The sequence below is a fragment of the Phaethon lepturus genome, unplaced genomic scaffold (genome assembly GCF_000687285.1).
Source record: "Phaethon lepturus isolate BGI_N335 unplaced genomic scaffold, ASM68728v1 scaffold14119, whole genome shotgun sequence".
Classification (NCBI taxonomy): Eukaryota; Metazoa; Chordata; class Aves; order Phaethontiformes; family Phaethontidae; genus Phaethon; species Phaethon lepturus.
In genome coordinates, this window is record NW_010565274.1 from 31,329 (window position 1) to 52,321 (window position 20,993).

A 20,993-nucleotide genomic window follows, 5' to 3' on the forward strand; every position below is an offset into this window, starting at 1 on the left:
GCATACAGGTTCTGTCAATACATAAAGATGTCATACTGGTACTGCTCCTTCTTTTAAAAATAAAAGCCATCTAGGCAAAGTCAAGTAACTATGTCAGCTCTCTATTTGCAGGTATAATTATTAGAATAACTGAGATAGGTTTCCAACAGAATTACTCTAGCCAAAGTTGCCGACAGTCCATTTTTTACCCTTCTGCTGCAAAACTCCGTTTTGTTTTGAGCTTGTACCATTAAGACTGAATCCAGTTTTTATACCAGTGTTTTTAGGTATTACATGGCCACTATATGTGCACTACTCTCTGTTCACTTAGTATGAGTTCTTTTTTATGGTAGCGAGCAGAAAGAAATGTTTTTATTCCTGAAGGTCAAAGCCATTTATATCAATATTCCCTTAGTAAGGAATATGTTGTATGTGTATAGCAGTATCTTTGTCTTCCATTGCTCATCTCTAGCTCATTTTCTACACTAGTTAGAAGGAGCCTTTCTCCATTCATTACGGGCTTACAATGGAATAGCTGATGCTGCTGCTGATGCACAGAAATATCTTGAATATTTTTGACATTATCCCACATTGTGTTTTTCTCTACAATATTTCATTCCCATGTGTCATGTCTTACATACACCCTCTTAGACTTAAAGCTGCTTGTACATCTTTTTAAGCTGTGTGAATGTGGGAAAAACAGAAATGTGTGCAAAATATTGACTGCATTGTAGAAAATGCAGCCATGTCCACAAGAATTGGTGCTTTTAAAAATTTTTTTGTTTTGCACAGATGGTACACATGTACAGCGAATGCTAACAGTTTCATAGTAACTTAGCAAACTATAAGTTCTTCTCCGTGCATATGTGCAAAGGGATTAATTTTGCAAGTAATCCATCACTGTCAGAAAAGTAGATTGCATATTGGAGGGAATTGGTCGTTATTTTTCTAGTTAACCTTCGCCAATTTTGATGATCTAGAAATATCTGAATTAAATGCTAAGCTGATTTTGCAAAAAACTCAGGAGTTAAACCATTTGGGTGATTTTTTTTTTTTTTTTTTTTTTTGTCCCTATGACTAAGCGTTTGGGAGTTTTTAATTCACTTATTGAATGTGGCCTTTAAAACTTCTCTTTTCTGTTCTTAAGACTGTTTGTTTGTTTCAGTTTACACTTGTGTGGTAGTACTCACTTGTACATTTCTAACTATTCTTACTCTGAGCTGTAATGCCTTAGGTATTGCAACTCATTATTCTTAGTTGCTTTTGTAATTTACTTGCATTGATTTTCTTAGTTTGCTTCTCTCTTTCATCTTAAACAACAGTGTGTTCAAAACACTGTTCTAAAGTAGCGTATAAAAATGGAAGGATTCAACAGTTTTCATTGAAAGTTGTAAAACTTAGGGTGTTTCTTTCTTCCTGCATTTTGTAGTTGTATTTTACAAAGTCTGAGTTTTCGACCAAGGTCAAGTCATTATGGATTTTTAAGGAGTTTTCTTTCAGTCTGATTTTGGCTGTGATTGGTTAGAGTTAACTTTAATGCTACATTTTTTTTCTGCCTTTTCATACAGTCTGCACGTTTGATGGTACACACAGTGGCAACCTTTAACTCAATCAAGGTAATAATACAACTTTTTCTGAGCTGATTTAAAAGCTGAGAATTTTTTTTTTTACACCCCCTCCCCAAGTTTTTGTCTTTCATTACTCTATAAATCCTTTTGCATGAACTTACTGAAAGTAGTATTGACATACACAGCATTTGCTTTTCAGGTTACGTCAATATCTTAGTATATACATAAAATCATTTGTTTTTCAACCTAAGGGGAAACCCTTAAAATGATTTTATTTAACTAGGATGCTTGAATTTGTGCATTCTTCTGGAATTAAGCAGAGTATAGTAACCTTCACCTGTAGTGAAAGGCTAGTCTTGACTTTTCATTTATCTTATTGATGCCTAATGAAGTTTATATACTATAAAAGAAAAAAGCATAGCTATTGTAGGAAATGTTCCAGTATTGCTGGTAGTATTCTCAGGAGACCCCTGAAATAAAGCCTCTAAGAATGGACATGCGGAAGGGGTTGTTGGCGTGTTTGCAAATGTCAGCAAAATGAAGACAGTGCGGATAAGCATAGTGAACAAGATGTTTCTGGTTACTAAAATTTTCTGTTTAACATCATAAAGCTTCAGTTAGTCCAGCAGAGAGTTTCCTGGTTAATGCAGTAAAACTGTGGTCTGCAATATCAGTGGGGTGTTCTTGTTGCTTTTGTAGGAACTGAATGAACGCTGGAGATCTCTGCAGCAATTAGCAGAGGAGCGAAGCCAGCTCTTGGGCAGTGCCCATGAGGTCCAGAGATTCCACAGGTGAGGTGTTTGTATCATATCTGGTCTTAATTCAGTAAAATGCTTTGTCTATTAAGAGTTCTAAAAGATAGTGGGACCTATTTTTATCATATTTCAACCGCCAGCTTGTTCAGTGGAAGTAAGACCACTGGTGGTCCAAAAAGAATTCTTTATATTCTTCCTAGAAACAAAAAGACTTGTTAACATGAAAGCATGGAATTGCTGCAGGCTTGGGAGGTCTGGGCTACTGTTTTGCCAAAGTTCGTTCGTGTCATCTTGGGAAATAATTTAGTAGATGCATCAACTCTGTGAGCTGCTCTGGAAATCGGTGACCTTCTACATAATGCAGATCCTAGTATGATCTCCATTTTAATTCTCTTTTTGCCTTCCCTTCACTCAAATCAGAGATGCTGATGAAACGAAAGAATGGATAGAGGAGAAGAATCAAGCATTAAATACAGACAACTATGGACATGATTTGGCCAGTGTGCAGGCTCTGCAGCGCAAACACGAAGGCTTTGAGAGAGACTTGGCAGCTCTTGGAGACAAGGTGAGGTTAAGGAGGACAAAACCAAAAGCTTTCTTTTTATCTAGCAGAAATTATTGAACTATAGAAAAGATTCTTTTTTTCTTCATTGTTTTTGTTTCGCTTTCTTTGATTCTAGGTGAATTCTCTTGGTGAAACTGCCCAGCGTCTGATCCAGTCACATCCAGAATCTGCTGAAGATCTCCAAGAAAAATGTACTGAGTTGAATCAGGCTTGGAACAGTCTGGGAAAACGTGCTGACCAGCGCAAAGAGAAGCTTGGAGATTCTCATGACCTGCAGCGTTTTCTCAGTGACTTCAGGTAAGGATGCTGTCCCGCTCCGCCCCGATTCATCTGTCTGATACATCATTAGTGAAGTATATATGGTGTGTTGTTCCGTGGGGATATTTCTGGGGAGGGTTCAAAAAAGGACTGTTTTTCCTGTTCTAGCTTATTTCAATGGAGGGAGGGGAAAACCCTCTAATAATTTGTGTTCACAGGGACCTTATGTCTTGGATCAATGGAATCCGGGGCCTGGTCTCCTCAGATGAACTTGCAAAGGATGTGACTGGAGCTGAAGCTTTATTGGAAAGGCACCAGGTATGTGGAAGATAAGTGTGTATCATAAACATGAACAAATGTTTCTTTTTCTGACACTTTCTATTTAGAGTTCCGAAAGTAGATCAGTTCCAGCTCTGCTGTCTATTTATTTAAAAACTAATCTCTGTACCTTGCAGGAACACCGCACTGAAATAGATGCAAGGGCTGGCACTTTCCAGGCATTTGAACAGTTTGGACAACAACTTCTGGCTCATGGACACTATGCCAGCCCAGAGATCAAGGAGAAACTGGATATCCTAGATCAAGAACGGACAGACCTAGAGAAGGCCTGGGTCCAGCGCAGAATGATGTTAGACCAGTGCCTAGAACTACAGGTTCTGTAGTTTAAAAATTTTAAAATTAAAAAATGCTGCATTTTTAAAAAGAAAAATAATTCTTCCTTTCATAAGAAACTTTATTTTTTCACAGTGATGAGCAGTGCTTTTGGTCTGTCTTTCTCATGCTTTGGAGTCTTTTTTTCTCCCTAGCTGTTTCATCGGGACTGTGAACAAGCTGAAAACTGGATGGCTGCCCGAGAGGCTTTCCTAAATACAGAAGATAAAGGAGATTCCTTAGACAGTGTGGAGGCACTCATCAAAAAACATGAAGATTTTGATAAGGCAATCAATGTTCAGGTGAGGAGTGAGGCTGAAGTAAGGGGAAAATAGTTTCGTTTTTCTTTTGCAGATTATTAGCAAAAGAAGTTACTACCATGTATGGCTTCTGAAGTTCAGTTCTAAATATTCAGCCATTTGGGATCTGCAGCAGAAGCTTAGAAGTGGCTAATGCAGATAGGAATGTATTTCACCGCCTACAAACAGTGTAGGAATAGTGGCATGTATTTGTGTAAATCTCTTGCTGATTTGAAATGGATTTTTTTTTTCTTACAACAGAAAAAGGTATATTTTCAGTTTCTTGTAACACAAAGCTGCCTCCTTTTCTTGAGAGATTGTACTGCTATAGCTTGAAGTCCAAAAGATACTTTTTTTCCTAAGTGGCACAGGTGAAAGATGTTCTGAAGTTGAACTCTCCAGTCCTGTAGAAGACAGACTTTCTTCATAGTCTGGGGAGGGTGAAGTTTACAATAATGTATATTTAAAGAAGGCAAAAAAGTCTTGTTCCATTCCAGACCCTGCTCATTACTTGACTTTAAGGAACCACAGTTCTAACTTATGGCTTCTGTTTTTAATAGGAGGAGAAAATTGCTGTCTTACAGTCTTTTGCCGACCAGCTGATCAATGCCGATCATTATGCAAAAGGAGTCATTGCTAACAGGCGCAATGAGGTTCTGGACAGGTCAGTATGGCCCTGTTAGATGGGATGAAGATACCGACTGAAAGAGAATGCTCTTCGGCAGCATCTTGTAGCTGTTAAATGTGATGCTGTGTGCAGTCCTAGTTTTTCATTCAACATGTGTATTTAATTGCATACAGGTGGCTTCGTCTGAAAGCTCAAATGATTGAAAAGAGATCGAAGCTAGGAGAATCTCAGACACTCCAGCAGTTCAGTCGTGATGTGGATGAAATAGAAGCTTGGATCAGTGAAAAGCTCCAAACTGCAAGTGATGAGTCATATAAGGATCCCACAAATATCCAGGTAAATATGATTCTCAGCTCAAAAAAACGAAATACAAATTTTAACTTTTCAAAGCAGCACACTCTGGTTTGAAAAAATATGCTCAGGAATTCTTGTTCAGCGATTACAGAATAATACACCATGTTGGACATGGTTTCCCTTAAGGAGAAAATGGAAGTTACATTATGCATGAAAGGAGACCCAAAATAGAACTTACTTGGTAATTATTGATGCATGTAATTAATAAGATACGAAGTATCTGCAGCAGCAAGTTTCCTGAAGTAACGCTTAAGTAGCTATTCTGTCTTTCTCACAGCATCTAGGTAATAAAATATGGAAATTGAGTTCTTGGGTCTCATTTCTGTCTTATGTTCTAAAATGTGAAGTCTCGTTTATTTTTCAGTATTAAGGAATAATTAATTAAAGTTACCTCTTATGTTTTAATATGGGTTTATGAAGTAGTATGAATGCACTGAACTACTTCTCTCAATCTGTTTTATAGCTTTCCAAACTGCTGGTAAGTAGTTTGGACTAGCCCTGGTATGTGAATTTGTTTTCTTTGTATAGCTTATGTTTGAGCACAAGGTCTGGTTGCAGTCTGTTGCTCCATCCATCAGTTCATGCAATCTCTTTGTTTTCTATTAGTTCTTGACCTACATCCAGGTGCAGCTATTGGTCTTCATGTTATGGTTGTGGCTTTTTTGTTAATGCCTATTCAGCATCATTTATTTATGTGTTCGTTTTGCAGGTCTTCTGCATGATCTGTTTAATTTGTGGTGCATTAGTGATGTAGTTTGGTGGGGTTTTCTGGGAGTTAGGCCCTAGAAAAATGGGTTTCTATCCTCCTTTTTCAGAAATTTGGCTATTGGGCCTGTCATCCTCCTGACCGGATCTAGAGTGGTGATGATTTCACGCATGACACACAATGCCAACTCTGTTAGCTTGCACTTGTAGAATCAAGTGCTTAAGATGGAAGATTCAATAAAATAGACCTAGATGGCTTAGTTCTTGCAGCAGTAGCATAGGAGGGAATAAAATAGAAGGAACACTACTACTATATTATTAACTAAGATACGTACCAGATGGAAAGCTGACAGGACTTGCAAGAATCCAAGGAGTAAAATGAGGATATATGGAAGGAGAAGACAGAACAAAGAAAGGGGAAGCTAACTAGAGTAAGAAAGGAAAGAATCATTGTTTGTCACTTTAGGCTCTCGTACATTAAATTTTTATATTTTTAGTTGAAAAAAAAATCCGAATTTTATCTTAAACCAAAAAGGCTTGTCTGGGATTTGTTGTCATGGTAATTATATGCAATTGGTACCTTTTTTAATTGAATTTTTACATATTGTTAAATCTAACTTTGAAGGATATGTGTTTATATAATCTCAGTATTCAGGATTAACAGTTCTCAAAATAAAGCAGTTCATGCAGAATTTCTCATGCCAGCGCTATAGTATTTTCCATCTTTTATTTTTAATCTAACATTTCCCCCTGCATTCCATTCTCTCAGGGCATTGTATACCTACGTCCAATGTTACTAGCATTTCCAGTTAATACTTGTAAATTCTGTCTTGTCATTTTTGCGCTATTGTTAACTTCCTGGTGGGTGGATGGATCATGTATATATGAGAACTGCATACTTCCTCCCACACCAAGGCTCCTGTTGTTCTCATGGTGCTCTCAACTCAGCAGAGGAATTTTTTAAACAAATAATTCAGTTATTTTTATAGAGTTTTTGGTTGTTAATTAATGATTTTAGTATATAATGGGGCCGTGTATGACTTTGACTAATATCAAAACTGTGCAGAAAGCAGATGGGCTGCAGCAGTGATTTCTTTTAATCCTCTATAGATTAGGAAGGGAAATAGAACTTTGTGAAATTACTGTAGAAGTAGAAAGGATGATCTACTGTGCTTCTGCTTACGGTGTGTATAATTGCTGCTTTTCAAAGGTGATGGCTTTGAAAATGAGAAGGCATTACTTGAGCTAAGCTTAATGCGAGGAATGTTGCATCTATAAAATGCAGATGATGTTGCCCGAGTTGTATATATCAGCTCACAGAAAGTTTTGTTAGGTCAAAGCTTGATGGTTACTCAGATTAACGAAAGTTACTATTTGAGTGAGCAGTAAGTATTCTTACTGAGAGAGAGAACTTCTTCAGATCAGCCTATATACAAACCTCTTCATGTGTGTAGACAGCTCTTGTGCTCTCCTCTCAGCCCATGAGAACAATTTAGGAGCCCTTTGTCCACACTTCTAACAGTTTTTGTTTTGTCATATTCAGAGCAAACACCAGAAACACCAAGCCTTTGAAGCTGAGCTCCATGCCAATGCAGATCGGATCCGCGGAGTCATTGATATGGGGAACTCGCTGATTGAAAGAGGAGCATGTGCTGGCAGTGAGGATGCTGTGAAGGTAGATGCAACAAGTTGTAGAAGATTTGCTTAGTTTTTGCCTTGAGAACTGTTTGGATAACTGAGGGAGGAGAGTGTCCCTTGAAAACCAATCTTGTTTCATAGAAGCTTTTCTATTTCAACTATGCAGTAGAAATCGGGTTAATCATTCTGCTTCGTTCTCAAGGGTGAGAAGTTTTCTGATCCTATGAGTGGGATCTAAAAGTTGAACTGAACTAGAGCTAGGCAGCGTGAAATAGTGACTGTCTGGAATCAACAGCCAAACTTGCACCATATTCTGGTTTTGCATTTATCAGAACGTATGTTTTTAGTTTGTAGCATTTCTCTTTTCCCTTTTATAACAGGCACGCCTAGCTGCCCTGGCTGACCAATGGCAATTCCTGGTACAGAAATCAGCAGAGAAGAGCCAGAAACTGAAAGAAGCTAATAAGCAACAGAATTTCAATACTGGAATCAAGGACTTTGATTTCTGGCTTTCAGAGGTAACTGAGATTGGGATTACTTACTTGCAAGACTTGTTTTTTAAAAATTTTTTTATTCCCTTTGCTGATGTTAGATTTTGTGGAGGACAGTCCACCTTTGAGCAAGTCTAGATTTATTACGACTAAAAATCTTGTGGATGTTTTTATGTTATTATTTATAAACAATAAGGTTTATTTGCATAGAATCTGTTAGGAATTAAACAGGTGATGAGGCGAAGGTTTATCCACACTGTAGAAAATTGAGAAGAGAATTAATTTGCACAGTTTAAAGACATTATTATTTCAAGGGTTTTGTGAAAACACAATGTGTTCTCCATCCCCTTTTACTTCCCTACCTCCAGGTGGAGGCTTTGTTGGCATCTGAAGACTATGGCAAGGACTTGGCATCAGTTAACAACCTCCTGAAGAAACACCAATTACTGGAAGCTGATATATCTGCTCATGAGGTATTGCTTTCTCTTTCAGTTTTGGAAGATAAATCATAGTAATCAGCAAATTCTACAGATACCGCTTCAATACATGCTGCAGTCATATACTTGTTGAAACACGTTTTCTTAATAAAAACTGTAACTCTGCACAGCAGTCAGATTATGATTTTTATACTGACATTAACAAACACAGAAATGAGACCCAAGCAATTCACTCACTTTCACCCACGTTTACAGGATCGTCTGAAGGACCTGAACAGTCAGGCTGACAGTTTGATGACCAGCAGCGCTTTCGATACATCCCAAGTAAAGGATAAACGTGAGACCATTAATGGACGATTTCAGAGGATTAAGAGCATGGCAGCTGCCCGCCGTGCAAAGCTGAACGAGTCCCACCGTTTGCATCAGTTTTTCCGTGATATGGATGATGAGGAGTCTTGGATCAAGTGTGTATTTTGGAAATTGAAGGCTGTGGCATAGGGGAACGTGCTTACAACCAGCTTTCTAACAACATTGATAGTCTGTAGTATGATTTTATAACTTGCCTTTTCCACAAGTATGTGCCTGTACAAGAAATCACCTTTGTCCCCCATTCAAGGGAAACTATATTCAAAATGGCTTCAGCACTAGTTTGGGTGTGGCTTCTCATCTACGGTTTTCTTTGGTCAAACCCCAAGAAGGAAAGCTCTGCACTGGAAAAAGCAATGCTCTTTAGACCTGGACCAGATAACAGAAACTTGACTCTAGTCTTTTGGGGAAAACTCCTAGCAAAAATCCAAACCTTACTTTTTATTCTAGCCATTTGTAGTAATTAATCAAATGCTCTTTCCCTGTTGTCATTAGTATCTTGGGAGGAAGGAAGGAAGTGAGCCTGACAGAAATAATTCAAATTAGAGCACTTTTTTTTTTAATGCTTGTAAAATAAAAAACCAAAATTGGACAAAAGCAAGGTAAACTTTACAAAAGGTATCTATCTTTTTAGAAAGAAAACGGTACAGAGAAACTCTGTCCTTCAGAAAGAAATGATAGGCCCTCTCTCGCCTTCTTTCCTTCCTCCCACACGTTACGCCTGAATGTGCTGCCAGGTGCCAGCTGCTGTTTGCTGATAACTCACGTACACAATTTTTTACATCCAAGATTTTTGTGCTATGCAGAGCATTTCCTTATCTGCAGCCAATTTTTTTTTTCTTTGTCAGGTTTGACCTATAGAAATAATGTTCAAATTTTCTCTTTTCCCTCTTGAATTCAGAGAGAAGAAACTGTTGGTTAGCTCAGAGGACTACGGCAGAGACCTAACCGGTGTGCAGAACCTTAGAAAAAAGCACAAGCGCTTAGAAGCAGAATTAGCTGCCCATGAACCTGCTATTCAGGTAAATGTCCCTCTCCTTGACAAATTTCTCTAGAATTAACATCTTGCGTGTTTGTGGCAAATATGAAAGCCAGCAATAGGTTTGTTGGAATCCAAATAAGAGTGCATAACAAGAGAGCAAGTGATGTTCCGTTAACTGTGTGTTTCTCTGCTTTGCAGGGTGTTCTAGACACTGGTAAGAAGCTTTCAGATGATAACACAATTGGAAAGGAGGAGATACAGCAGAGACTGGCTCAGTTTGTGGATCACTGGAAAGAGTTAAAGCAGTTGGCAGCTGCTAGGTGTGTAAGACATGTTTTTCTAAAATTCAGTGTTAATTAAAACAGTTACGTGGACTCGTAATGACCAGATCTACTCAATTTCAGGGTTTTAGGATGTGGGTCGTAAGTCCATAATATGATGTGATAGCACATATTACTGATGACAAACTCTAAGAGACTGTTGAAAAGAGTTTTAGTGATAGTGTTCCTCAGTAGAAACATGAGTGGGTTTTTTTGAGGTATGCTGTCTTTAGCTTTTTCTTGTACCAATTGGAAGCCATAGGCTTGAAATTAACTGGCTTTAATCCACTACCAGGATGTTTTTCTGAATAGAAGCTGTTGGGAGAAAATTATTCATTTTAGTCCTTCAGTAGGTGCAGGCTTTGTGGCCTAATGAGTTTATAGAGCTGTAGACATTGCGGTCTGCTGCTGGAGAAGTGAAGTGTGAATGATTGTGTGTTTAGGGTTCAGTCTCTGCACATTCTTAGCTTTTCTGCTGCTATAACTTGTTTTTACATCTTACGTCTAAAAGCCATAAAGCAACACTGTGACTAATTTTACCTTTCTTTTCCCATACAGGGGGCAGCGCCTAGAGGAGTCTCTGGAGTACCAGCAGTTCGTAGCAAATGTGGAAGAAGAAGAAGCCTGGATCAATGAGAAAATGACATTGGTAGCCAGCGAGGATTATGGGGACACACTTGCTGCTATCCAGGTATGGAGAAAGTTGTCAACTCTTGTTGTTCTTGTTGCATTATTGTTGGTTAGAGCTTTAACAAACTTTTTCTTTAACTGTCTTTCCAATTTAGAGGTTATCATGTGTTCCTTTGGAAGGCCTACATTGTAACAAAAACATGAATTCATTTTATAAAAGCACCCCAAGTATGTTATTTCCCGTAGAAATGACTTGCAATTTGGTGTAGCTTTGCATCTCTTGACCTCCGATGGGCAGTCCTGGTTAAATCAAATGTCTGAAGTTACATTGGAAGTCAGTATCAGTCTCCCTGTGTCCACAGAAAAACAGCAAGATGTGCTAACCAGCTAAGATTAATAGTTGCTGTTAGAAAAAGCTTATGCTAGCTGATTTATAACAATAAATTCTTCCTGTTTTTTATTTTATTTTAATAAGTGGTGAGAAATTATTTTAAAAAGTGACTGTGTCTCGGATTTGCAGGGCTTGCTGAAAAAGCACGAAGCATTTGAGACTGATTTTACTGTTCACAAAGACAGAGTGAATGATGTTTGTGCTAACGGAGAAGATCTCATTAAAAAGGTGAGCATGAACTGGTAATGAAAAACCTTCAAAAGCTACCCAGGACATTTTCATGTCCACGTAGGCTTACTCTTCTCTGAGGACTGATTGGTCATCTCTGAAAAGAGCTCTTACTCATTTTTTGTGGCTGAATAAGATGTTGGTGTTAACTGCTTCCAAAGCTATTTTTTGGACAAAATCTTTCAGCTGAAGTCCTTGGTCTGTCACCGACATACTGGATACCTTGGACAACCTTAACATGATATGGCGTGCATTTTTTTTTCCTCCTGTCATGTAGAACAATCACCATGAGGAGAACATTACTGCCAAGATGAAGGGCCTCAGAGGCAAGGTGTCAGATCTGGAGAAAGCAGCAGCTCAGAGGAAAGCCAAACTGGATGAGAACTCTGCCTTCCTCCAGTTCAACTGGAAAGCAGATGTAGTGGAGTCATGGATAGGTATGTTCTACATTGGGGCACGGTACCCTGTCACAAAGAAACTGAAATGCTCCATCGTTTCAAAATATCTCACATAGCTTCTCATTTGTTGTTGTAATGAGCAGATCTAAACCCAAAGCAATCAGCAGTACTATACCTGATTTATGCTTTTGGGGTAGCCTAATTTGGAACAGAGGGAACAACTGAGATAGAGGTTGGTATTTTTACTGAATTTTTTTCATTTTCCAGGTGAGAAGGAAAACAGTCTGAAGACAGATGATTATGGACGTGACCTCTCTTCTGTGCAAACACTACTCACCAAACAGGTTAGTACTAATCCGGCCCCATAAGTGATGGAGAGAACAAGTGAACTCTTCTGCAGTACACAAGGATGTGGTATTTATGTTTGAAATATATGCAGGGTATCAGAATGGTTAAATAAAAACACAATCTAAAATATTTTGTTCTTTTTTTTTAATGCTTCAGGAAACCTTTGATGCTGGGCTTCAGGCTTTCCAGCAGGAGGGAATTGCGAACATCACTGCTCTGAAAGACCAGCTACTAGCAGCCAAACATATCCAATCAAAGGCCATTGAGGCCCGGCATGCTTCCTTGATGAAACGCTGGAATCAGCTACTCGCTAATTCTGCTGCCAGGAAAAAGAAACTCTTGGAGGCTCAGGAGCATTTCAGAAAGGTGAGTGGCCAAACTATGGGACTACAAAAATCTAATTGTTGTTCTTGAAAACAAAGCAAAACAAAAAACTACAATGCTTGCAATTTCTGCAGCTTTTTTATTTGCAGCTAATGATTATGGAGATCCTGGAGACTTGTCTTAAGAATTTGAGATGTTTGCAAGAAATAAAAATGAGAAAGGCAGGCAAACCATCACTGATGCAAGTTAATTCCAGATTAACTCATACGGAATATTTGCATTACTGCCTAACTGAACTAAAGAACTGGCTTGTTTTCTCTTTTCAAGGTTGAGGATCTGTTCCTGACTTTTGCAAAGAAAGCGTCTGCCTTCAACAGTTGGTTTGAGAATGCTGAAGAGGACCTGACAGATCCTGTGCGCTGTAACTCACTGGAAGAAATCAAAGCACTGCGAGAAGCTCATGATGCCTTCCGTTCTTCCCTTAGTTCTGCCCAAGCTGACTTCAATCAGCTGGCAGAGCTTGATCGCCAGATCAAGAGCTTCCGTGTAGCCTCCAACCCATATACTTGGTTTACTATGGAGGCTCTTGAAGAAACCTGGAGGAATCTGCAGAAAATTATCAAGGCAAGTCAGGGAGAGAGACTCTTTTCAGGGTTTATGACCTTTGGAGTCTTCCCTGAAAGTTGTCCTCCAAGATAATCAGTACAGGAGTTTGTCACTGTACTGCAGATGGAAATATCTCAAAATTTGTAAGGAAAACAAAAAATTCCATTGACTGCAAACTTGTTTTCATGGTCTTCCATTGGCAGTCTTTCAAACGACAAAGCACATGTCCCTCACTTCCTAACTGTAAAATGTTTACTGTCTGTGTTATGCAGTAAAGTAACTGCTGGTTCAATTCCAGTTCTCAAGACTTCTGTAGGAATGTTCTGAGTTGTCATCTGAGATGATTTTGTCTAGATATCCAGGACACTCTTTGAGCCCTCAGTCTTGTTTTGAGCATCAGAACTGTTCTGGCATGCAGCTCTTTGTTTTTGCTTTTTATTACAGGATAAGGGCAATCACATTATTTGTCTGTTTTAAATTATTTTTGTTCATTTCTCAGGAACGTGAATTGGAGCTGCAGAAGGAACAGCGAAGGCAGGAAGAAAATGACAAATTGCGCCAGGAATTTGCTCAGCATGCTAATGCTTTCCATCAGTGGATTCAGGAGACCAGGTATAGTTTGTCTTCCCAAGGAGCTGCCCTTAGAGAATTTCTCAGCTAATAGTTGTATCCATCCTACACCTCTTTGGTCTAAGTTGTAAATATCTCCTGCTGACAAACAGCTATTCGGGACTTGTTCATTTTCAGCTGTAGGGATTTGAGGGAGGCCCTTTTAGCCACAGGGAAGAGGAAAGCCCTGAAACATCAGACTTCAAAAATGTTTCTGCTTCTGAATTCATTTGCCAGCAGTAATTCCAGTTATCCAGGGCTTCACTCTTCTGCAGTCATTCCTGAACTAGTCTGCAGTACAGCTGCAGGGTGGGGAACAAATAGCTCGAAGCAGACTGTGTGAAGTGCCAGTGGTGTGTCTGTTAATGCTCCTTTTGTATTGATTGTAATTCTAAATACTGTATATTAGAAATCTCACTAGAATTTCAATAGAGAAAGAGCTGTTAAAAAAGCTTAAGGCTACTTTGTAATTACTTACCCAGAGTGCTGTCTAATAATATCCTTGCCTAGGGAGAGGGAGTAAAGATTTAACAATTGCATTAGAAATAAAAAATCTCAAGGTCGAGAATTGCAGTCAACTGAAGAGCATGTTTCTAGAAAACAGAGATAACCGTGCTCAGACAGTGCTATTAGCCAATTCTGACACCCTCTGGCTGTGGTTCAGAGGAGGTAAGTTCTGTTTTCATGTAATCCTGTGATTCTCTGTCTCTGTGTTTACAAATAGTTCTGTATGTGTCTTCATGAAATATTGAAATACAAGTACGATTTTTAACTTTTTTGATGTTTGCTTCCCACCCAAATCTCTGTCCCTCTTTTACTGTCTTGTCTCTGTCCTGCTGCCTGATGTTTGGATCTTCACATTCTACAGGACTTACCTGCTAGATGGGTTAGTATTGAATTTTATATCTTTAAAAATTTGGTGATGTGTTCTGCTTTGTCTGTGTGTTTTCTTCTGTCATTACATTGCTTTTGAAAGCTGTGCTGAAACCCCTTTTATTTGAAAAGAGCAATCTGTGGCCGAGGTGCACATACACAGGAAACAGGATTTTGGAGTAGATTAAGTATAAACTAGTAGAAACATAACAATTTCCTAACCAAAGCAGAAGAAATTATTAATGGGTAACCACTGGCATACCGTGGACATCCTAACTTTTGTTCTTGCTTTCTCTGAGGACTTGCACAAGAAAAGACTCTTGATCTGATGAGAGATGAGAGAATGTAGGATAGTCTGCCTCTGGAACTGACACTCCCAGATTTCCAGCATTCAGACACTTGCTTAGTGAAATAACTTTTCCATTATAACTGTTCTCAGAACAATTAAGGCTCCAAAGTACTGACTGTTTTCAGTAAGGAGGAAGGAAGATTCCTGTGAAGAAGCTTTACTGAAATTACGTGTCTTAAAAAGCTGTAGTATGCAAATATGAACTGCCCATTTTTTAATCTGCTGCATAACCATGCCCCACAAAGATTATATTCTCGATAGCAGAAAACAAAACCTTCCAGCATGAACCCACAAACTTGCCTGGGTTTGCAGGCAGTTTTAAGTCCATGGGACTTAACAGTTTTTAAAACTGTCCATGGGAATAGTGCCTGATAAGGAGGCAAGCTGGTCATTTGTCAAGAAGCAGAAAGGAAATAATAAGAGCTTTAAATGTCTTCAGACTGCCAAACCCTCTGAGAATGTGTCTGTCCATTTAAATTTCCTTCAGTATTAAAAATCTGCAGCACAATGGAAGCTTTGTAATAAGATATAATGTAAAATCCTAACAAATAGTGTATGGGCCTGGTGCAGAAGCCTGTGTGTCAGCCCTGTGTAAAGTGCTGGAGAGGAGGCAGGGGCCTTTCTCAGAGAGAGAGGAGGCTTTTCATAATAAAAGGGTGGAATCTTCACAGATAACTGTGCTTCTTATTTGCTCTGTAATGATCACAATGTCTTGTGTTCTGCTGTTTCTGCCAGATAAAAAGAATTTGCCCCATTTTTGTTGTACAGTTTAATGGATCTGAGCAGATTTTCCTGGAACGGATGCTGAATTCTCTGCTCCTTTGCAAAGTAGTGTTGTAGATTAGTTCTGGTATCCAAGAGTAAGCGAACAGAAAGGAGCCATTTACTAAAAGATGTAGGGTCAGAGTTCAAGATCACCATGCCAAGCTCTTTTGTTGAACAAATTACCAGAAAGCTGCTGATATGCCAGGCAGAACTTGTCCTTAATGCTGCGTGAATAGATGAAAAATGCAGATTTAGCTCAGAGGGGCATTGGCTGTGCTGAGCCTTCCTTGGCAAGAGGGAAGGCAGAGCTTCAGCGAAGTTTCGAGATAGGAGTTGCCATGCATACACCTTGCTTCAAAGCGTGCCGTAGCCGCTTGTGTGTGCCCCGTGCTACCTGGAGGAGGTTTTCTTTGGGGAAGGGAGAAAGAAGAATTTGGAGTTTAGGAAGAAGAATTTCTTTAAAGAATCTGTAGATGAGTTAACTGCAAGACTTCAATTTGTCTCTTAGTGAGACTCAATTTTTTGAGACTTACACGAAAATAATAACATTATTTTTGTGTATGTGCAACCACCATTTGAATAATTTTCTTAATCATTAAATATTTGCTTGTGTTTGCTGCAAGGTGGTGCTGGCTTGGAGTGTGGTTCCACTGCAGTGGCCGTGTTTCAGTGTGTTCTTTCCTCTGTTTGTTCTTTCTTTCTTCCTTTTTGGAATTTACTTGGTTTCTTTTCTTTGACTAGCATAGCATATCGTCGTGTCATTCGTGTCTATCAGTATGAAGTTGGGGATGATCTATCTGGAAGGTTTTTTCCTCTTATTTTCCTACCTCACTTTGGTTTTCAAGTGCACTCTTTAATTCCAAGGCTCGCTTTCCTCCCAACTAACTTTCACAGCTTAGAGATGCTTGGAGGTTTGTTTCCCTGTTGACTCTTTCCTTTCCATGGTTGGTTCCCAGCTTCCTGCTCAGGGTTCTGGGCGTGCGCTTCATCTCTTTAGGCGTGCGTTGAATCTGAGCCTTAACCCTGTGGTGACAAACGCCCAGATGTTTGGTGCATTTTCATTGCTACAGAGTGATTCAGCACTTGAAATTCCCTTCTCAAGAAGCTCAAAAGCATGCAGGAGGATAGATTTCAGTGGGGATGAGAACCTAGCTTTAGTGACTTAAATACCAGCAACTTAAGTTTTAGGAACTTAAAATACCACAGAGTCAGAGGAGAGGACAGCCCACCTGCACAGCACTCAGACTTGCTGTCCATGCACAGGTCGTGCAGTATGAGCTCTCATCATACGTGTTGGAAGGACAGAGATTCTTAAATCTGTTGCTCTGTTGCTCAGGATTTTTTGGGGCTGGGGGGGAAAGCAGCAGTCCATAGCTAGTCCATATCAAGTAGATCTTGGAGACCATTGCCACAGTGGTGGTGTGGGGGCTGCAGTGTGCCAAGCAGCTCGGTGCGGAAATCCGACTGCGGGGAGTGGCTGTGCCTCAGTTTCTCTGGGTGCAGGATGGGAGAGGTGGGGCAGGAAAGGCAACTGTCCACTGCCCGCTGCTGTGTAGGAGAGGTCTATTGTTTTCTGCGGAGATTATGCCATATTAAGATTACTTTTAAACCAAACCAGTAGTTTTCAAGGCCTTTTTACCCCATTTTATCCCCACATAACACACCTCTGTAGAGCTCCTGTACCTTACTGGCAAATAGAGCCCATCTCCAGTGAATCACCTGTAGTTTGTGTGTGCGTGTGTGTGCTGGGCACGGTGGAGCGGGGTGGGACTGCACTAAGTTTCTAACTCCATTAGGCCCAGTAAAGTGGGCGCTTTGGATCTGGCATGAAGTGTGGCTGCTGATCACGCTGCCTTTCAAATGGGGCTGGAAATTAACTATATAAAGAAATAAGAATCAAACAAGATGTACATGTGTCAGTCTGAAATAGGATGAGTCAGTATACACAAAACACAAAAACAGTGTTTAAATATCCACAGGAGAATTACACTGCTGTAAGGACTTTTAATTTCAAGGAAGGACTGTTAATTTCAAGCCCCACCTGCCATTTTTACGGGATAAGTGCGTTCTCTCACTGTGATTCTGCGTTTAGGTCTTGTATGGTGGAGGAATCGGGAACACTGGAATCGCAGTTGGAAGCTACTAAAGTAAGCAATGCTCACCTGCTGCTACAACACCTTTCCCAGCTGATGACTTGGGAACACAGGGTGGGAATGGAAATGCATGTAATTATATGGCAAAATCTTAATTGATTTTACACATTTTGAGTACTGAAGAGATCTTTGGGATTATCTATTTATGTATCCGATGTCTACTTGCATCACAAGCCATTACACAACACTCGGATGTAGTTTTCCTTTCTGTTCTTTTTTCTAAACTGAGCAGGGTAGGGCAGAGACAATACAGTATTTTCAGCGCGTTTCCTAATAATGGGGGGCGGGGGGGTCGTCTCAAGAACTGATGTGCAAGCCCTGTTGGTTTCCAATAGTGTGCATGAAGAGGAATATTGTTTTTAATATTATTTTACAAATCCCAGTATAGGTATATATAATCTCAGCGGAAAAAGAAGAGTATAACTCTTCCTCCCCTGCCAGCCTGTGTTCTAACTTTTTAAGGGGTTTTTTTGCACTGCTTGACTTTTCTCCTCTTTCACTGCCTCCTAACAGCGCAAGCACCAGGAGATCCGAGCTATGAGGAGCCAGCTGAAGAAGATTGAGGACCTTGGAGCAGCCATGGAAGAGGCACTTATTTTGGACAACAAATACACAGAACACAGCACCGTGGGGCTGGCACAGCAGTGGGACCAGCTTGACCAGCTGGGGATGAGAATGCAGCACAATCTGGAACAGCAGATTCAAGCTCGGTATTGCCTACCCCACGTGTCTAACCTGGGTGGGGTGTAAAAGATAGGAGACACCTGCCTGTGTCTAAAAACAAACCTTGCACAGTCCGTGCCAATGAGTCTCTCCTGTGCTCTGACAAATGGGTGTAGTGAGCTTGTAAATCCCCCCGCCTCCTGGCTCTTGTCCGAGGGATGAAGTTAGCAGTTTTGGAAATGGCTCCTGTTGGCCATTAGCAAAGACAAGATCTTAGAGCAATTGATTTATTCTGCTGGGCTGTGGTGACGTAATGTGTTGTTTGCTCATTTGTCCTCACCTTCTGATGCAGATGCTGGCTTGGGGCAGATGGACTCCAGCAGCGTTCTGCAGTTTAGGAACTGTTCACGAGCTTTGCTGCTTCCTTTTCAGGAACACAACTGGAGTCACCGAGGAGGCCCTGAAGGAGTTCAGCATGATGTTCAAGTGAGTCGCAGGGAAAGCATGCCAGAGGAATGCTTGCGAGAGATTTCTGGCACGTGCATGGCTCCTGTTCACAGGATTCTCTGACCGATCCGTTTGTAGCTCCTTTGTTGTCTGCCCAATTTTGTGCTGAGCTGCTTTGATCTCTGCCAGACGGCAAGAGCCTCCAGAGAGCTGCTGGCTGGGCGCAGGCGCAGCTGTGCGAGAGGCTCTCCTGGGCACACACACGCATGGGAGCAGTGGTGTAGGAACTGGGAGTGCCAGTGAATTCCAGCTGGGAATAGAGCCAGTTTGGATGCTTTTTAAGCAAAGTAAAGAATTTGTGCTTACTTTTTATGTATGTTAGACAGATCTATTTATTGATTCAAGGTCATTTGTCCAGAATAGTGGACTAGTTATAATCTGTTCTGGTTTTCAGCCCACTTTATAGCTTTCAGTACTCTACATTTGATACTTAAAAATGTGGGGTTTGTTTTTGTTTTTAGACACTTTGACAAGGACAAATCTGGACGACTTAATCATCAGGAGTTTAAGTCTTGCTTGCGCTCTCTTGGCTATGACCTGCCTATGGTTGAGGAAGGAGAGCCAGACCCGGAGTTTGAGTCTATTCTTGACACCGTAGATCCTAATAGGTACGTGGGTTGAACCTTTCGTTTTTATATTGCAAAATATTGTATCAGTCTCCTTTGGGGAGTTGGCAGGAAGGTCTCTTGCAGGCCAAGAGCTGTGCTTACTTGTATTGTGGAGTGGATATGGTTGTTTTCACAACAATTCATGTAAAAGAGTATGATGGTAAGACTGACATGCATGAAAAAGAAACTCACTTTAGAAAATGATGTTTTCATTTTTTCACTTTTTTGAAGTGTTGGCAGTGTCTCCTGCCTTAACACTTTCATTCCTCCCGGAAAACTTAATGCCCCTCTCGGGAGGGCATGGAAGCGCCATGCTCAGGCATTGAGGGACCACAGTGCTCACACACTGTTCGTTTCACTGGCAGGGATGGACACGTCTCGCTGCAGGAGTATATGGCCTTTATGATCAGCAGGGAAACAGAGAATGTGAAATCCAGCGAGGAGATCGAGAGCGCTTTCCGCGCCCTCAGCTCAGAGGGGAAGCCCTATGTGACCAAGGAGGAGCTCTACCAAGTGAGTACTGGTTTGTGGCTCACCAGGAAGGAACAGGCAGAGGCTTTTTCCTTATAGACCATTAACAAAGACCAGCACTAGTTGCTTGGAGGTTCCCATCACGGTAGTTACCCTCTGCAGCAAACAGAGATGATGGTAACAGCCCTACCCAGTTGCTTTCTTGGCTTTATAGAGGAGGAGGAAAAGCTTTAGCTGCGAAAGAACTACTCAGGTTGAGTAAAACAAGAGCTACTCAAAGGCCTGGGAAGGGGGTGCTTTCACCGTGTCTGTCCTCAGAAACTCGTGCTTTCCTTTAATCATTTGTGAGACTAGAGGGAGGTGTTTCTCTCAGACAGCAGTTCAAAGGAGAAACTTGAGTATCTGAGCTTAGACAGTACGAACGTCTCCTCCCTCTCGCTGCCCTGCCAAGACAGCAAGTTTTTCCTGTCTGAATCCCACCAGCTGGCAGAGAAATAAAGAGTTTGCACTGCTTCCTCTTATCAGTTACCTGTTCTGTCTTCTCTTTGGTGGGAAGACTCGGGTCAGACCTTCCAACCCTTAACCAAATGGTGCGAACAGCCAGTGCATTTCCATGCCGGGCACAGTTCCGCTGCTCTGGCTTCTGCTCTGAGCTGTGTGCCCCTGGGAATGGGAGGGCTTCTTGTAAATGCCCCATCTGCAGCCTCAGAGTGCCCCCCTTCACCTCCGTGCCATTTTTGTCTTTCAGAACCTGACCCGGGAACAAGCAGATTACTGCATTTCCCACATGAAGCCCTACATGGACGGCAAGGGCAGAGAACTTCCTTCTGCCTACGACTACATAGAATTTACACGTTCACTCTTTGTGAATTGATCTAAAACACTAGTACTGAAAGATGCAAAGAACATGCTCACGTTTGCTGACTGTAGCTCTGCATGTGTCTCTCTGTGCTCTACAATAATCAGTGTTACTTTATGATGTAACTTTAAACTGCTTAGCTTAAAACTCGTAGGGAAAAACAAACATATTGCAGTGTGCTTCAATAAAAGTTACTGGTCGGACCACATCATCTT

General features: G+C 40.6%; 1 protein-coding gene across 5 annotated transcripts in view; it reads left to right on the forward strand.

Annotated features, from left to right (window-relative positions):
• Positions 1-20,986, forward strand: part of SPTAN1 (spectrin, alpha, non-erythrocytic 1) — a 44,040-nt gene extending 23,054 nt beyond the window's left edge. For 2 of the 5 annotated variants that reach the window (XM_010295110.1, XM_010295113.1), the window contains 30 exons: positions 1,548-1,595; positions 2,247-2,338; positions 2,723-2,867; positions 2,983-3,164; positions 3,344-3,443; positions 3,581-3,778; positions 3,932-4,078; positions 4,636-4,739; positions 4,877-5,039; positions 5,521-5,535; positions 7,306-7,437; positions 7,781-7,918; positions 8,260-8,364; positions 8,584-8,792; positions 9,596-9,716; positions 9,875-9,996; positions 10,555-10,687; positions 11,147-11,245; positions 11,523-11,682; positions 11,911-11,987; positions 12,148-12,357; positions 12,643-12,939; positions 13,421-13,533; positions 14,399-14,416; positions 17,610-17,664; positions 18,184-18,380; positions 18,766-18,819; positions 19,302-19,448; positions 19,814-19,961; positions 20,668-20,986. In XM_010295110.1, coding sequence (XP_010293412.1) covers positions 1,548-1,595; positions 2,247-2,338; positions 2,723-2,867; positions 2,983-3,164; positions 3,344-3,443; positions 3,581-3,778; positions 3,932-4,078; positions 4,636-4,739; positions 4,877-5,039; positions 5,521-5,535; positions 7,306-7,437; positions 7,781-7,918; positions 8,260-8,364; positions 8,584-8,792; positions 9,596-9,716; positions 9,875-9,996; positions 10,555-10,687; positions 11,147-11,245; positions 11,523-11,682; positions 11,911-11,987; positions 12,148-12,357; positions 12,643-12,939; positions 13,421-13,533; positions 14,399-14,416; positions 17,610-17,664; positions 18,184-18,380; positions 18,766-18,819; positions 19,302-19,448; positions 19,814-19,961; positions 20,668-20,793 — 3,855 coding nt within the window. In that variant the 3' untranslated portion in view covers positions 20,794-20,986. Of the gene's footprint in view, positions 1-1,547; positions 1,596-2,246; positions 2,339-2,722; positions 2,868-2,982; positions 3,165-3,343; positions 3,444-3,580; positions 3,779-3,931; positions 4,079-4,635; positions 4,740-4,876; positions 5,040-5,520; positions 5,536-7,305; positions 7,438-7,780; positions 7,919-8,259; positions 8,365-8,583; positions 8,793-9,595; positions 9,717-9,874; positions 9,997-10,554; positions 10,688-11,146; positions 11,246-11,522; positions 11,683-11,910; positions 11,988-12,147; positions 12,358-12,642; positions 12,940-13,420; positions 13,534-14,398; positions 14,417-16,258; positions 16,322-17,609; positions 17,665-18,183; positions 18,381-18,765; positions 18,820-19,301; positions 19,449-19,813; positions 19,962-20,667 lie in introns of all 5 variants that reach the window. The other 3 variants (XM_010295111.1, XM_010295114.1, XM_010295109.1) reach the window with 2 other exon arrangements.
• The last annotated feature ends 7 nt before the right edge of the window (positions 20,987-20,993 follow it).